Source organism: Notamacropus eugenii, chromosome 5, assembly GCF_028372415.1.
Source record: "Notamacropus eugenii isolate mMacEug1 chromosome 5, mMacEug1.pri_v2, whole genome shotgun sequence".
In the NCBI taxonomy this organism is placed as follows: Eukaryota; Metazoa; Chordata; class Mammalia; order Diprotodontia; family Macropodidae; genus Notamacropus; species Notamacropus eugenii.
Genome location: NC_092876.1, coordinates 311,978,518 through 311,994,747, shown reverse-complemented (window position 1 = coordinate 311,994,747; position 16,230 = coordinate 311,978,518). Strand labels below are relative to the sequence as shown.

At 39.4% G+C, this 16,230-nt stretch overlaps 1 protein-coding gene, 1 long non-coding RNA gene and 1 other non-coding gene across 15 annotated transcripts in view; 1 reads left to right on the top strand and 2 right to left on the bottom strand.

The window, feature by feature from the left end:
• CLASP1 (cytoplasmic linker associated protein 1) overlaps window positions 1-16,230 on the top strand; it is a 338,497-nt gene that overhangs the window by 116,790 nt on the left and 205,477 nt on the right. For all 13 annotated transcript variants that reach the window (XM_072613409.1, XM_072613408.1, XM_072613396.1 and 10 more), the window contains exons 3-7: window positions 1,911-1,989; window positions 5,230-5,333; window positions 5,815-5,906; window positions 6,338-6,413; window positions 13,841-13,938. In XM_072613409.1, coding sequence (XP_072469510.1) covers window positions 1,911-1,989; window positions 5,230-5,333; window positions 5,815-5,906; window positions 6,338-6,413; window positions 13,841-13,938 — 449 coding nt within the window. The remainder of the gene's footprint in view (window positions 1-1,910; window positions 1,990-5,229; window positions 5,334-5,814; window positions 5,907-6,337; window positions 6,414-13,840; window positions 13,939-16,230) is intronic.
• On the bottom strand, window positions 1,233-1,358 carry LOC140509407 (U4atac minor spliceosomal RNA). Its single transcript, XR_011968731.1, has one exon. It is a non-coding gene; the product is annotated as a U4atac minor spliceosomal RNA (small nuclear RNA).
• LOC140506324 (uncharacterized) lies at window positions 6,489-16,191 on the bottom strand. Its single transcript, XR_011967887.1, has 2 exons — window positions 15,882-16,191; window positions 6,489-7,478 (listed from the first exon to the last, which is right to left on the bottom strand). It is a non-coding gene; the product is annotated as an uncharacterized lncRNA (long non-coding RNA).

Here is a 16,230-nt window from a genome sequence, read left to right as displayed (position 1 = left end):
AAACAATTATTTTGAGAATTACTGTACACTTTTCCCCTGTTCATCTTCACTGTGTTATGGCCACAAAAAACCAATTCTTTGAACATCTCTTGGCTTGTGTTGGAAGATAGTTAGGAAAAACTGTTCTTCATCCTAGGACATTTGAGGACTCTCCTATCATCATATATCAAGAGCATTCCTTTATAGGCTGTCATAACTGAAAACAATAGCTTTCTTATATAGTACCTGTCTAGTCATGTACTTGAAATGAGAAGATGTGGTGAGAATCAAAGGCAAGGTATAGTGTTAAGGTTGTATTTAATAGACCATTGAATTAACATCATAAAAATGACACTTAAATTCTATACTGCAGAGGAGGCATAAAAGTAGAGTTGGTGTCAGGATTCCCATTTGTGAAGAGTAAACACTATTAGATGATGACTGTGTTTTTGAAGAAAGCCAACACCGTTTTACTTCTCCAAATAGATTTGTTTAAGAAGATCTTTCATGTTATACAATCCCCTTTGTGTTCACAGAAAAAAACTATTTTTCTTTGTTATCAAACCAGTTGGTCTCTTGAAAATCGTTTACACACCTCAGTCTGATTTTCATGTGATTTTTGCTGGACATATGAGCAGCCTTTTAAAACTTGTAATCTTGCTTTTAAGCCATTGTTCAGGGCTAATTGGTTGAAAATAAAAAGAATCCTATTTCAGAACTCAGTAGGAAAATTTACTTTGTGATTTAACATTAAGTGGAGGAATTTTTGCTTTAAAATAGCCACAGAACCAGTGAGGCAGAATTATAATTGCAGTTAGTCACAGATTATGACTTCATCATTATAACATCATTTTTTTCATTTGTCTTGACTGCCAAGAGCGACGTCTCAGTGTGAGACTTAATTGCTTTTGTGCAGTAGTTACTGTTTATAAGGCGAAACACCTTTTGATGGATCGTTATTTGAGTGGCTAAATACAGCCTGTACTGGAAATGAGATGAAAAGAGCAATTCGAAAATATTGCATTGGGAGAATTGTAGCAGTAAACAAGAAACATGCGGGAGAGCAGCAGAAACTGTCTCCACGTTAGTACGGCATTTTGAAAACCAAATTCTGGATGGCAAACACAATTCATTGCTACTTGAAGAGGCGGTTCTTTGTGTGAAGGTCTTTCCGCCATCTAGTGGCAATAGAGTTTATACGTCCGTAGAAATTTAAAAACTTTTCACTTGTTTTAATATGACTATTTGTGGGGGGTTCCAAAAATTGCACCATGTTAAAGCGGAGCTTTAAGAGATGCTCGTGTGTTGTGTAGGCGTTAGCAGTACTGTCCTCACTAGACGTTCATTGGGCAGTAACGCAACCCCAAGAAAAGGATGGTTGGGGAAGAAGCGTCCTTGTCCTCAAGTGAGGAGGAGCGAACACCAGGTTACCTTGTGGTGACTAACTCGCTGGGCGAGTCCGTGCGGGGAAGTCACGAAAGAAGCTTCTGCTTGACCAAACAACAAATCGAAAACACCAGGGGCCCCTTAGGGGTCGTTTTTTAAGGCTTTCTCTGAACTGTACCTGTGTCGAGGATCTTTTTACCCACAAGGCAGCGCGCCGCTTGGTTGTTTCTATTTGCATATGCGGCCTATTCAGTTCCGAACGAGGAACCACGTTGGAAAAACCCAAGTTTTCTTTCCCTTGTCTCGGAGCTCGGCTTCGCCCGCTCTTCCTTCGTCCCGCCCCTCCCGTCTTCTTCTCGGCTTGACGTTCCTACTGAGGCTGAGCCCAGTCCGGCCCTAACGGGAGAGGGGCGCGCGCTACGTTCGCTGCAACGGCCGGTCCCGGGAGAGTAGCTCATGCTTCTCGCCTGGACCGGCAGACAGGCCGAACCAACGGCTCCTCTTCGGTCCGGACCCTCATGCGCCCCTGGTTTTTTGTCTTGCAGGTCGCACTTCTGGGGATGGACATCTTGTCGGCTCTGGTGTCCCGGCTGCAGGATCGGTTTAAAGCCCAAATCGGCACAGGTGAGGCGGGTCCGCCGCTCCTCCGGCTCCGCCCCCGCCCCCCGCGCTCTGCCCCGCCTCTTCCCGTTCCCAGCACGCGGCCCTAAGCGCCCCGCCCCGCCCCGCCCCCTCCCCCCGCCCCCGCGCTGCCCCCTCCGCTCCGCCTCTCTCCCTCTCCCCCTCCCCCTGCGCGCGTGCGAGCTCCCCCTCCTGGCCGAGCGGCCTTCCTGCCCTTCTCCCGGAGCAGCGCAGACGAACTGCCGGGAAAGGCGAAGCGCGGGCAGCCAGCTACCATTTCACCTGCTTCGTGGTTAAGCACTGGGTATTGGCGTGGGGGCAGGGGGACCCTGCAGCGACAGCTCCAGGCCTAGAAAAGCCACCCATCGCTGCGTTTAAAGGGAAAAGTCAAGTGGAAAAGCAGCTCCTCGTAGCGTTCCTTTCCCTTTCAGGGGATTTGAAAGGCCATCTGTTTTGAGCTCCTGGGCGGGAGTAAGGTTGTTTAGACCGAAGCTCCCGATCGGGTTGTCAAGTTGTCGAGTATCTTCTCCTCGCAAGGCTTCCTGGGAGTCCGGCCCTCGGGCGGCTGAAGTGGCGGGAAGGGGGGAGGCCGCGGGAGTGACCAGTGGGTGGACAGGGGGGCGCGATGGAGACGCCTTAGCGAAGGCGAGGGTGAAGAGGAGCCTAGTGCGGGAGAGGCGCCTAGTGCGGGAGAGGCGCCTAGTGCGGGAGAGGCGCCTAGTGCGGGAGAGGCGCCTAGTGCGGGAGAGGCGCCTAGTGCGGGAGAGGCGCGGGCGCTGCAGACTGAGGCCTGCGGAAGGGAAGGCGGGCCGCGGGCAGCCACCGCGCGTGGCAGGGCCAGCTCCCCGACCCCCGGCCAGCCTTCCCCTGGTCACTGCAGCCCTGGGGCTTGAATCCAGACCCTCCGCCTCACGGTTTTGGGGGGCCTTTGAAAGCTCATTTTCCACGCACCTGGGGGGATAAGGGGATTCTCCTTAGCACAACCCGGGTTTTGGCTGGTAGGGAATGATTACATCATACGTTGTTCCGATACCTTTCATATTCCTTTGCTCAAGGTTTTGAATAGTTTTTCCTTATACGGTTAGTATGCGATGCCTTTGATCTACTTTAGAAAGCGTTTGCAAAGTGATAAATTTTTATGTTTAATATAGCTTATTTTCCTAGACGAGTTTATTTCAGGGTAGGTAAAATACATTTTGTTTCACCAAGAATCTTTAGATAAATCTTAGTTAGAGGCAACCAAGGTGCCATTCAGGCATAAAGGGTTATTTCTCACGTATTCAAGGGAAATTTGATTGACAGTTAGTATGGCTAGAATCCTGGTCTTCTAGTCAGAAAGACCTGAGGTCAAATTTTTTTCTACCCCTGTGGGCCATGGACAAGCACTTAACTTCTCCTAGGTTTCATTTTCTGATCTTTGAAAAAATCTGGTGGGGTTGACTAGATGGCCTCTGAGTCTGTGCTCCTATGATCCACCGCCCCTGCTGTGCTGGAAGAGGGAAGCACCCCTGGGATGTCATGACCTCTGGGCTGCTGAGACTGATTATATCAGTGTACACTCTTCTAATCACTCGCCCCTCTCCCGGTCATTTAGAAGGCCAAAATACCTTTTTTCCAGTTCTGATTGGACCACTTTTTAAAGCTCTCATTTTAACTTGGAATTCGTTTTTGTAAAATGATCTCAACTTCATAGAAATCGAAACAATTTATTATACCTGGTCATTCTTCTGCCTGAACTGTTTCCTTAAGGGCACACTAATTCACAAATTCTCCGTAGGTTGAAATTTTTGTATTATCTTTGTTTCCCTTTTCCCGAACCTCTTATGTTTATTACCAAAATATCTCATGTACCTGTGCCCCCTTTACCTTACACTAGGATAAACCCTCCTTACCACCCATAGACTGTGACTACAGTAGCTTCTGGTACAGGTCTTTTTACCTTCTCTTTCTATCTTCAATTCATCCTTCATACTTTACAAAACTTTTCCTAATCCCCCTAGTTTTTAGAACCCCCATTCTCCCAGTTGAGAACAATTTTATGTTGTATTTGTCTGTTTAAATGGTATTTCTTCTCTAAAGAATATAAACTCTTTGAGGGTAGGTAATGTTTTTATTTTGCCATCCTCAGAACCTTGTTTGTAGTAGAGGCTCACTAGACATTTGTTGAATTTGATTCATTGCTACTGCTAGAATAGTCTTGTTTATGCCTGTATTTGTCTGGTCATTTCAGTCCTTTTTCCAAACATCTTTAGTGGTTCCCTATTGCCTGTCAAATAAAATTCAGATTTTGTTTGTCATTTTAGATCTTCCCTTCCCTACTTTCCCTCCTCAGATCTAATGCCTTATAGCACTTATACCATGTCACTCCTTCCGTCTTGTATTTTAAGCTCCGGAGAGTGAACTGTCTTTGTTGCCCAATGAGGTTTACTACTTTCTTTACAAAACTTTTTTTACCCTATTATCTGGGTAATATATGACCCTCTTCACTTGTTGAATTTCTTGTTTATTCTTTAAAGGCCAACTTGAGGAAGTCCTTTCTGAGTTTCCAACTCATAATTGGCCTCCTTCTTCCTCCTGTAAAATCTTTGTACTTGGAATCCAACAATTATGTGATTGTTAATGTGTCTTGTTATGATCTTTGTATCCTGAGGCAGCATGGACAATGAAAAAGCCCTGGAGTCAGGAGATCTGCTTTTGAATCTTCCCTCTTACCCAGATTTTTTGTAGGCCTATCCCTTCACTTCTCTGCAACACAATTTCCTCATCTGTAAAAATGGGGCTGGGAGTGAACTTGTGATGTCAGTGATGTCAGGAGCTCCTTTCTCTTAATGCAAAAAAGATTAGTGCCTTCTCTCTGACATATAGTGTTAGAATTGCTGGGTCTCCCTAACAAGTTAAGTGAATTGTCCAGGGCCACACAGATAGTATGCTGAAGATGGGACTTCTTGGTTCAGAATACAGCTCCTACCCATTGTTCCACCTTGCCTCACAGGGGAGAATAACTGTATTACCCATCTCTCATCATTGTTATAAGGAAAGAACTTGATAAACATTTTAAAATTTAATATTAGTGATGGCTGGCATTTCTTTGGAACTTTTAAGTTTTACAAGTGTGTGTGTGTGTGTGTGTGTGTGTGTGTGTGTGTGTGTGTGTCGCTGCAGGCTTGAAATTCAGTGAGTTTAATTGGTGGCCATACCCTACAAAGCCTCTTCTGATTGGATTGATTTTCATTTTACTTTTAGTGCTACCCAGTCTAATTGACAGGTTGGGTGATGCTAAAGATTCGGTGAGAGAGCAAGACCAGACTCTGCTGCTGAAGATGATGGAACAGGCTGCCAACCCTCAGGTATGATTAGGTAGAGCTTTCTCACTGCCCACCAGCTAGCTCATGTAGAACCATGGAAAAGCATAATTCATTTTGAAAATCCAGAATATTAGAAATACATTTGTTAGACTATTGTTTTACCTGCTCCTCTTTGTTTCCCATTACAGTTAAGGTATCTAAAATTTTAATATTAATGAAATATAAAGTATACAATTTGAATAGTTAGTGGAGTTAAAATCAATCTTGACTATTTTTTGTTTGACGGTTTTAGAATTCTTAGTTAAGCTCTACAACTATGGGAAAATGCAGAAGGGTTTTGGCTCTGTGTTATGAGGAAATTAAGAGAATTAAATGAGTTTACCTGAGCCTAGAAAATAAATTGTTGTCAACAGAGTGATCCTGTTAGCTGCTGTTTGCTCATTGTATCTTTTGACCTCTCGATGAAAGGGAAAAAAATGTCTAATTTTCTCTGGTTCTTTCTAACTTTCCATGTCTTTTGCAGTATGTGTGGGACAGAATGTTAGGAGGGTTCAAACACAAGAATTTCCGCACCAGGGAAGGTGTTTGTCTCTGCCTTATTGCAACACTGAATGCGTAAGTTTGGGCCTGATTCATACTTCTCTTTGTAGAACATGGTGAGCTTTCAAGAAATGCATTCATTCATTCATTAATTCAACAAATATGTGCAAAAGCCCTGTGCTTGGTGCTGAATCCCTTATAAACTCATAAAAAGTTTATAAAATGTAGTCCCTTGCCTTCCTGAAATTAATAATAGTTGGTAGGTGATGAGGCTTTATAAAAAGGGAAGCACTTAAGCAATGAGTACATTTAGTGCTGTGTTGAATCCAATGAGAGCAGCTTTGTGCTTTCAGGGAGAATCACAAAGACTTTATGGACAGCTATGGGGGATGGAGCTCTGTCTTAAAGGATGGATGTCAGTGTAGATTGACAGGAAAAGGGGGGGGAATGGGTGCATTTTTCCACTCCTTCCTATTGCCTACACTAATGTTTGCTTTTGTTTTCAGCTCTGGAGCCCATACTTTAACTCTAAGTAAGATTGTGCCACATATATGTAATTTACTTGGAGATCCAAATGGCCAGGTAAGTTTAACATGAAGAACCATTAGAGGAAAGCTTACCTATCTTAGAAAGTTTACATAATTTTGATATCCTGACTGTATTCAATAGGTTTTATTTGAACTCTCTTGCTTGTCCACAGTACTGACAATTTGTCAGTCGCATTTATGATGTACTCAGGGTAGTTGCTGTGCTCTATGTGGTATCAGACTGGTATCTCAGTCCTTGGCTGAATTTCATCCAGATTGCAGAATTGTAATACTGCTCTGCCCACAGTTTCTCTATCCCATAGAAAAATTGCTTCCTTCTTGGGCTGATTATTTCTGTCAGCTTATTAACTCTGAACACTTCAGAACAAAAGGAATAAATTGCGTCTCCCAACAAGTTTGTTGAACTGAATGAAACCTGCAGCCTTGTTAAACCAGTGTGAGGTTTAATTTTTCCAGAGTAATAGCTCAGCATAATTTCTCTTGTGGTCTCTTCTTTCTCTGACATTGGCTAGCCTTGTTTTATCTCTTCCTCTTTCCCTTGTCTCACTCTTTCCTTTTTTTCTCCACTCATTTTGGTGGAGTCAGTCAAACTTTTTGGGCTGCAGCATCATCCTCTATGAAACAAGGTGGCTAGACTAGCTGGCCTAGTAGGCCAGCTAGTTTTGACTCTTTAATCCTGTGGTCTGATGGCTATATGATCTCCAAGGTCTTTTCCAGTTCTGCATCTGTGATCCTGCTAAGTCCCTTTTTCACTTCTGTCTTCTCTTATGCCTTCCGTTTTCCCCCAGTACCTCTTCTCAATAAGGCATTGAAACCCAGGTCTTCCTGAGTGTTAGCACACTCATACACAAGGCTACTTCTTTCATTTGATACTGTAGGGGTTTAACAAGGAGCCAAACAGAAATGCCTAACAGTTGCAACGATGAGCTTAACACCCAAGCTTTAGAGTCCTTTCCTTCTCTTCTTTCTTTATTTTTCATTCCCCTTTTTCTCTCTCTCTCTCCATTTCCCCGTGGGAGGATTTACTTGCTCATCTTCTGGATTTCAAGTGCTGTACTCACTCTTACTATGATGTTACTTTCACTTAATTCTCTCAGACCTTGAATGAATGAAAAAGTAATTATTAAGTGTTTACTATATTCTAGGAACTGTGCTAGGCACTGGAGATACACATATAATAGCAAGACAATCTCTGTGCTGAAAGACCTTACATTGTAATGAGGGAAGCAACACTTAGGATGGTGATGTCAAGAGACGGGATTTTTGATTGGAGAAGTCCTAGGAATGGTGACTAAGGCATTAGGTTGGTGTGTGTGTGTGTGTGTGTGTGTGTGTGTGTGTGTGTGTGTGTGTGTGTGTGTGTGTGTGTGTGTGTGTGTGTGTGTGTTGAAGGGGGTTTGCGGAGCATATGGCAAAATATCTCAAGATATTTGGATTAGATGCATATGAAACATGGGTCCAGCTAGATCCAGCAGGTTAGTTTGCACTCTTTCACTTGCCAGTCACTCTCAGAGCCAGGGCAGAGTGCCAAAGTTCAGTGGATTAAATCAAACATTTCACCTAGGAAAGGAACTAGGCCAAGGTGTTCTCTGGTCTGGATCAGGACGGGGAGTAGTAACAAGGGAGAAGATTGGCAGGGCAGAGGCAAGGAAGACAGCAGCTTAATGATTGAGTAAGTAGAAATATCTGTGATAATTATAAAAATGGCTAAAAAATGGAAGTTGACTTTTTAAGTTCTTTCAGTCTTTACACTCTACTCTCCCTTTCCCTCACCATATCACAAAGGGAATTGAAGATGCATTTGTTTTATTTATCCAGTACAATTTTTTATGTTGTGCTGATTTACAGTATTCCAGATATCAGTGGTTCTAAAGTCTAGTATTTTAACATTTTACAAATCATTTGGGATTTAAAATTTTTTTCTTTGTTATAAGAAAGGGATTTATAGGGGAGAAAGCTAGATTTATGAAATAACTGGTTTTTTAAAGGTGCCCAGTAAAATTTCTTAAAAGAAAAACATGCCCCATCAATCACTGTGTTACCTTAGGCCAAGTTACTTTATGTTTTTGAGTCTTAGTATTTTCATATGTAAAATGATGAGTTTGGAACAAATAGGACCAAGGTTCCTTACAGTTAAGGTTTAGTGACTTTATTCACTGCTTCCATTTTCCTGTAGTTCAAGGGAACAAAAAGATTCTTACCTCCTCCTTGCTGGTGACTTCTGACTTTATTGAAAAGGCTAATCTAATGCTGTCAGTTAGGAGAGCAGCAGATCACTTAAAAAAATTTTTTTTTAATTGTTAAATTCCTACATTGTTAAGTGTGAAAGAGGTAGCCCAATGTAGGGAATAGTCTGTGAGACTTATGATCACATCTGGGTTTGAATCCTGCTTCATATAGTTACTAGCTTGGTGACCCTGAGCAAATCACTTAATCTCTGAGTCTCAGTTTCTTTTGTCTGTAGATGGAGATAATAATAGCACCTATTTCATAGGGTTGTGGTGAAGATCAAATGAGATACTGTATTTAAAGTGCCTTAAAAACTGTAAATCTGGGTTGATGTTATTACCAGCTGCTGTACAGTACAGTTCATGAAGAAACAATATGCTCTGACTTGTGGAGTTTACAACAAATTCAAATGCATCTTGTTCTTGTTTTCAAATTCAGTTTCCAGAAATAATCAATTAGCTCTTAACATGAAGAAAGCTTTATTAATTGCCAACATTTTGATAATCCATGGCTTACTTATCTTGGCCCTTTTATTATTAACTCAGTTCTGTTCTTGAGCCTGAATTCATTTTGGCTGAGGGTTAGCAGGAATTGCAGAGGAAACTTTTTGATTAGGAATAGCCTTGAAAGATAGAGTATATTTTCCAAGTTGCAAGATTATTTTTCCCAATGAAAATTCTGAGAAATAAAGGGGCATTGGGTTTAGGGCAGAAGTGAAGAAATGAGACCTTCATAGACTTAATAACTTTTTGCATTTTTTCTCATAATCTATTAAGATTTTTAAAAAGACCCATTATATTTTTGAGTTTACTCTGAAAATATTCATTAGTTCCAGCATCTGGTGGTATATCTCCCAGCAAGTGATATGGATCTGCCAAGAAAAAAAAGTAATGGAAACAAGAAGTGGGCATTAATATATCTTAGGGTAGAGTCACTGCCTGATTCCATCCAGGGCTTAGGGTGGAGAATTGTTCATAAGGTTTTTTTTTGCTGCTTTTAATCCATTTTTCTTTATTTAGGAATAAGGCAGAATACTTTTTTAAGTGTTCAGTACAAAACAAAATTTTCAAAATGTGATTTGAGTTTAATTAACTATTAAGAATTAGAAGGAATATCAGAAAGTAATCTTTCTGTTTTCTAGCTTTCTAAAATTAGTTCGAAGCTATCAGGTAGAAAATTTCATTTTTAGCTTCCATTCTTTTCTTTATTATATTACCCAGAGGTCAATGGGATTCTATGTCATTAAGTCTTAAATGGCTTAGTTGATGAAATCAATTTCCAGTAGGTAACTACCAATTTTGTACTTTAAATTTCTTCATAGTGTAGAAAAGATTATGTTTTACCCTCTTTTGATCAAGTATGTTTAGCAGCTTTTAAGAAATTTAAGTAATTAAGATTTTCATGCTTCATATTAAACTTAATGAGGATTATCTTCCCTTTTTAAAACATGAAAATACTGGCTTTGAATTTTTCTCTTCATATATGATTATAAGTTTTATTTCCTTAGGTTATTTATCCTTTCATGATCAAGAAATAAAGTCTCTACACTGAAACATTTTATAGCTGTATTTTCTCTACATCTGAAACAAATATTTGTAGCAGTATGTTAAAAATAGTAATGCCTTGAAATTTTATTGCACAGGAGCTCTTTAATAGTAGCTATTCTGTAGGTTATCTCATTTTTTCATGCAAAAATCCTATGAAGAAATAAGAGCCAGAATTGCTCTTTTGCGTATGGCAAACTTTGAGGCTTAAAGGAAAAGCCTTCAATAAATATTTTATAACTGACCTTGAATCTGGCTCAGCCAATATTTAGTGTAATACTTTCTCTGAGCACAGAATGACTCACAACGATTGAATCTGTTGGTATATGACTGGAAAAATGTCATCTTTGTTTTGAGAATTAGCCACAGATAAAGTATTAAGTCATTAATTCATCTCTCAGTGTTGAGAGTTGATGAGGTGTCAGAAGGTAGTTTCCTGTTTTCTGACTCATTAGTAGAATTGAAGTAGCCGTTAACAAAATTCTATTATAAGTTTTCAGTCTGGTCTTTACACAGATGTGGCATACTGGTGAATGTAAATAGTGTCTCTAAAGCAGAGTAGTATTAAGTTGCAAAGGCCTCTTCACATTTTTGACTACCTGAGGAAAATGTCTGGGAACTCTGATAGCTTCAGTCTTTTCAGTGTTGAAAGCAAAAGCTAAAATTTGGTAAGGGTACTTTTTCTCTACTCTGCTTTTTTGGTTTTCTGTTTTTATTAAAAGTGATTCAGGCTCTAGACTGTAAGAGCTGAATGGAACTTTAGAAATCTAATTTAACTCTCTGTCTTACCAGTAAGGAAACTGAGGCCTAGAGGAAGAAGTCACTTGTTCAAGGGATTTACTGGAGGATCTTGGAATAGAGCTGAGCCTTCCTGACTTCCAGATCAGAGTTTTTTTCCATTACACCCCCTTAGTGCTTTGCACACCATTCTGAGCATGAAGCTATTGGTGTCCAGACTTAACCTCAGGGAGAAAAAGCTCTTTTGAGCATATGAATCCTAGGTCAAGCTAGTGTCATCATGTTTGTTCTCCAAGAGTCCCATCAATGTAAACATTTTTGAAGCATTTTTCCTCCATTTTATTGGGAAATATGATTTTAGATTTTAAGCCAGGAAGGGACCCTCAGAGAACATCTAATCCATTCCTGTCATTTTATAGAAACTGAGTCCAGGGAGATTAAGCAACTTGCCTAAGATTACACACAATAAGTAATAGAGCCCACCTTGAAGATAACTCTGATTTTAATGTTCCAATAGTATTGCTTCCTTTTAGAACTAGAATATGTGCATCCCACCAGTATTTAATTTTAGGCCAGTTCTTGTAAAGTGTTTTTTTTTTTTTTAATGAGATATGCTCCATTAGTTATTTCTTATGCTTTAGTACTTTGCTTGCTTTTTTTTTGTTGAAGCACAGTTGGTGGATCTGGTTGCAATCTTTAAAGTCAGTAATTTCCGTGATTCATTTCCAAGATGTCTATGCCTGACCCTCTTCCACTTCCACAATCAAACCCCTCTTCCCACATGCTAGTGCTTTCTGTCTTTACATTAACTCCTAATTTATCCTCACTATATCTTCTTTGTTTGCATATTGTCTTGCCTATTACTTGAGGACAGGGGATTACTTTTTTATGACTTTGTATCCTCAGTCCTTAGTATAGTCACTGATACGTTCGAAGTGCCTTATAAATGCTTGTTGGTTTAATACATAGAAAAAACAAGAACTATAATCTTACATAAACTGTTAATATTTAAGATTGAACTAAATTAAAAAACTCTTTTTGTACTTTTATAGGTTTGTCTAAAGTTCTGCTGTGACTACCTTTCTACCTCTCTCTGTGTCTAGTTAAGTCTGTCTCTCCCTTCTCTTTCCCTCTTTGCCTCTCTCTTTCTTTCTGTCCCTCTTTTTGTCCTTGCCTCTCTCTTTGTGTCTCATTTTATGTAGTTATAACTAGTATGTTTAACTGATGTGGTGCTTTTCCTCTTCCTTTGCATCAGTTGCTGACAGTTGGACTTTCAAAAGGCCGCTAGATACACGGAATTTTTGTTGACCTCATCAAGTTGTGTTTATAGATGACAGCCTTCATTTTCTTCATTAGTAATTTTAAAATTATGCAATAGGTACATAAGAACTTGTGTGTGAAATTTTATGTGAAATTCTTTTGAATTTCAATGCAGAGTAAAAGATAAAAGTATTTAATCCTCTCTTAAGCCAAGATTTTTAACTTCAGGATTTTTGATGGGTTTGAGAGGTAGTGTGTGTGCGTGTGCGTGTGCGTGCATGCGCGCGCATGCATGGATGTGTAAGTGTGTATTTTCCCAACTTCTAAAATCTAAATGATTTAGTTGTTGTAGATTGATTAGACCTTTTTTTTTTTGAAACACTTTATTCAGTGTTACAGAAAATTAAATGATATGATTTCTTTCAATTAGTGGTGAACTAAAAATTTATCTGAAGTATATAGTCTTTATTACAGTGTGTGATCATCAGTGAAAATGAATGTTAATAATTTAAGGAACTATATTCTTTATTCATATGGAAAAGGTATATCACATAATGCATTACATTCTTAACAACACCATTAAATACATAAGTGATCTACAACTCCAGAACTACTGAAATGTTTTGTCTAACCCTTACTAAACTATTCAGGGTTCTTCTCTTCTTCCCTCAGTCCCCTCACAGTCAACTACTTTCTTCCTACAAACTTGCTTTATTTATTATTTGTTTAAAGTTTTGCTATGTATGTGGCCTTTCCTTTAATAACCATGTGCATAAATAGACTGATATTAGGCTTTGTTTTTATTCTGTGACCCAGAACCTGGAACATGGATACCAACTTAGAATTTTAGAAGACTGAAGATTATTGGAGATAATTGGAGATTATTCAGACCGAATTCAGTTGTTCTGTTGTGTCTGACTCCAAGTGACCCCATGGTTTTCAGACCTCTCTCATTTTTCAGTTGAGGAAACTGACCCAGAGTGGGCAGTGCTAGTTAGATGCATGCAGAACTAGAACTAGACCACACGTTTCCTGACTCCTCTATTAATTGTTCTTAGTATATTACGCTTAGAGGCTGCCTGGCTAGTGAGGGAGTAGAGTACAAGACTCGGGGTCTGGAAGATTAGCCTCTTGATGTTTACTTGCCAGTTGAACCCTGGACAAGTCACTTAAACTCTGTGTATAGATGGCCACTTCCTAGGAACTGTCTACCAAGTCATGGGCAGGCTGCAATCTATGTTAGTGGAGAGAGTTCCCACGTAGCAGTTCTTTATGTTAATAAAATCACAGGTCCTTTGTGTATAGCATTATGCTGCCTTACTATTTCATACAATTAAAATTGAAGAGTTGTGATTTTTAATTTTTGTGATTGTAAATAATATTCTGACATAACTCTCCTCAAAGAACAGAAATGCCATATATATGCTAAGCAGTATGTCTCTTCACATGGAAAAACTCCATGATAGATACCTGAATTATTTTTTTAGTCATATTAATGTCCTGAAATATCAGTGAATAGTAGATTACTCTCTTTATTGAGGTGAATATAGTTAAGAGCTTGCGACTGCAATTGTTCCTGGGTAAATATGACATATGAAAAGGTGGGATGGTTTGTGATCTATTGTTTTTTCAACAAGAAATGCTATAAAGTTACAAATAAATGTTATAAGATATCTTCTTTTGTGTGTAGGTTCGAGACTCAGCAATAAACAGCTTAGTGGAAATTTACAGACATGTAGGAGAACGTGTGAGGGCAGATCTCAGTAAAAAAGGATTACCACAGTCTCGGTGAGTTTATACTCTTTATTTTTTAGTGCTTTTGCCCCCTACTTTTCTTCCAGTTAACTTTTCTTCTTATAGTATTTTTAGAAGTAAATTCAGGATAAAACTAGCTTTTATTTTTCTATCTATATAACCTTTCTTGCACCAGTCTGCTTCTCTATCGCCCTAGTTGAAACCCCTATTACCTTTTACCAGGACTTATTACAACAGCCTCCTGATGGGCCATCTGAACTTAAGTTTCTGCTTTCTCCAAACCATCCTACAGACAACAGCCAAAAGTGATTTTCTTCCCTAACATGCATGTCTGACCATGTTGTTCTCCTACTCAGTAAACTTCAATGATTCCCTTTTGCCTCTAGGATCAAAATATAAACTTCTCTGCTTGATTTTTAAAACCCTTTACAACCTAGTCTCAGCTTACATTTCTAACCCCCCAACCCCAGCCCCCCATGGCTCTTTCTTCATGCTCTTTGGCCAAGCCCAGCTGGCCTTCTTCTCATTTCTTACTTGTGATACTCCACAGCTTTTGGCTTTCATGCATGCCTTGGAATGTCCTCCTTCCTCAACTCTTAAAATCACTTGCTTCCTTCAGAATTCTGCTCAGATGCTGCCTTCTACATGAAGTCTTCCCTGATTGCCCTTAGCTTCTAGTGCCCTCCTCTTATTAATTAAACTTGTTTTTATTTTGTGTATATTTATTTACAGTGTTTCCCTCAAAGGAATATTAATTCCTTAAAAGACAAAGAACATTTCTTTCATTTTATCTCTATCCTCAGCCCCTGGCAAAGTGACTAGCATATCAGTGCTTAATAAATGCTTAATTGTTTGAAAGTCATTTTTAGTTCTGGAAAACTTTTATTAAATTGGGACTTCTGGAATCCTGGGAGAGATGGCATTCAGTCCCACCATTGCTGTTATGGTACAAAAGTCTCTTTTTGTATTCATAGAGCTTACTTAGCACAGTGCCTGCAATGTAATTGGTACTTAATAAATGTTTATTGATTCATTGATTTAATAGTGATAATTTCCATGTTATCAGACCTTTTACAAAAATATTTTGGATTATGGATGTGACAGTTATAAAAATAATGAATTATATTTGTACAAATTCTTACTATGATGGAAATGATAACATCTATAGAATCTCAAGCCATTTTGCTTACCTACAAGCTGCTGTGTGGGAAGTCAAGGCACAGTGAGAAAGACTCTTAGAGCTAGGAAAGACTTTAAAGATCTTATTCAACTTCCACATTTTCTGGGATACTAAGGCTCAGAGAGGCTCAGTGACCTTCCTAATCCTCACTTGGCTAGTCAGGAACAGAAGTGGGCTGAGGATAATCTGTGCTCCTGCTGAATAGGTCACAACATTCTTTTCTACATCATTCTGCTGGATCCAGAAAGAGAGGATTTCCTCTCTTTCTTTCATCTTACATACTTGGCAAAAGTAATAGGGCATTAATAGAGACATTCTGTTCTAGCAGCACTGGTCACTTACTGAGAGCTGAGATGAACCATACAAGTTCTTTAGTCCCTTCATTTTACAGATCATGATGCTGAGGGCCAAAGATTAGACTTACCCTGGGTCACACAAATAGGTAAGAAAGCCAGCATTCAAACCCAGTTCCTCAGCTCCTTAGTTTGTTATCACCACTGACTTTCTGAGTTATATTGTGGCCTGTTGCCCTAAATCCCAAGGACTTTTTTAAAAATGGCCAACTTACAGAATGATTTTCAAACTTCATGATATTATTTCAAATAAAAGTACAAGAAATTACATGGACATATCAATAGCTATGGTCTATTTCCTAAGTTCCTAGAAATGGAGGATTATCTTTGAGGAGTGAGGTAGATTGATTTTCATATTTCATTGACATTGGAGTAGAGCTTTGTAACTTAACCTTTCCATATAAGATATGAAGAAACAGACCCAGAGAGATTAAGGGACTTACCTGAGCTTACACAAGTAGTAGGTAGCAGAGCTGAGGGTGACTAACTTGAGTCCTTTAACTCCTGATCCATTTCCCCTTGGAGAAATGAGCTGCGCTTTCTTTGAAAGCTTTTAAGACAGTGGAAGAACCTGGTGGTTTTTGTTGTTTTTTTTCCTTGTTTTTGAGAGAGGTTTCCCAATGCCTTAGATTCTGGCAGCTTACTTTCTGTTTCATTGAGTATGGGCCCAAATAGTATGTGGCCCCTCATTTTTGATATCGTTGTTTTAAAATTTAAGTTTCTGTTATATTTGGCTCTGAGTGGCTGACTTGAGTATTCGAATATTCTGGAATTCTGATGCATCATATTAGA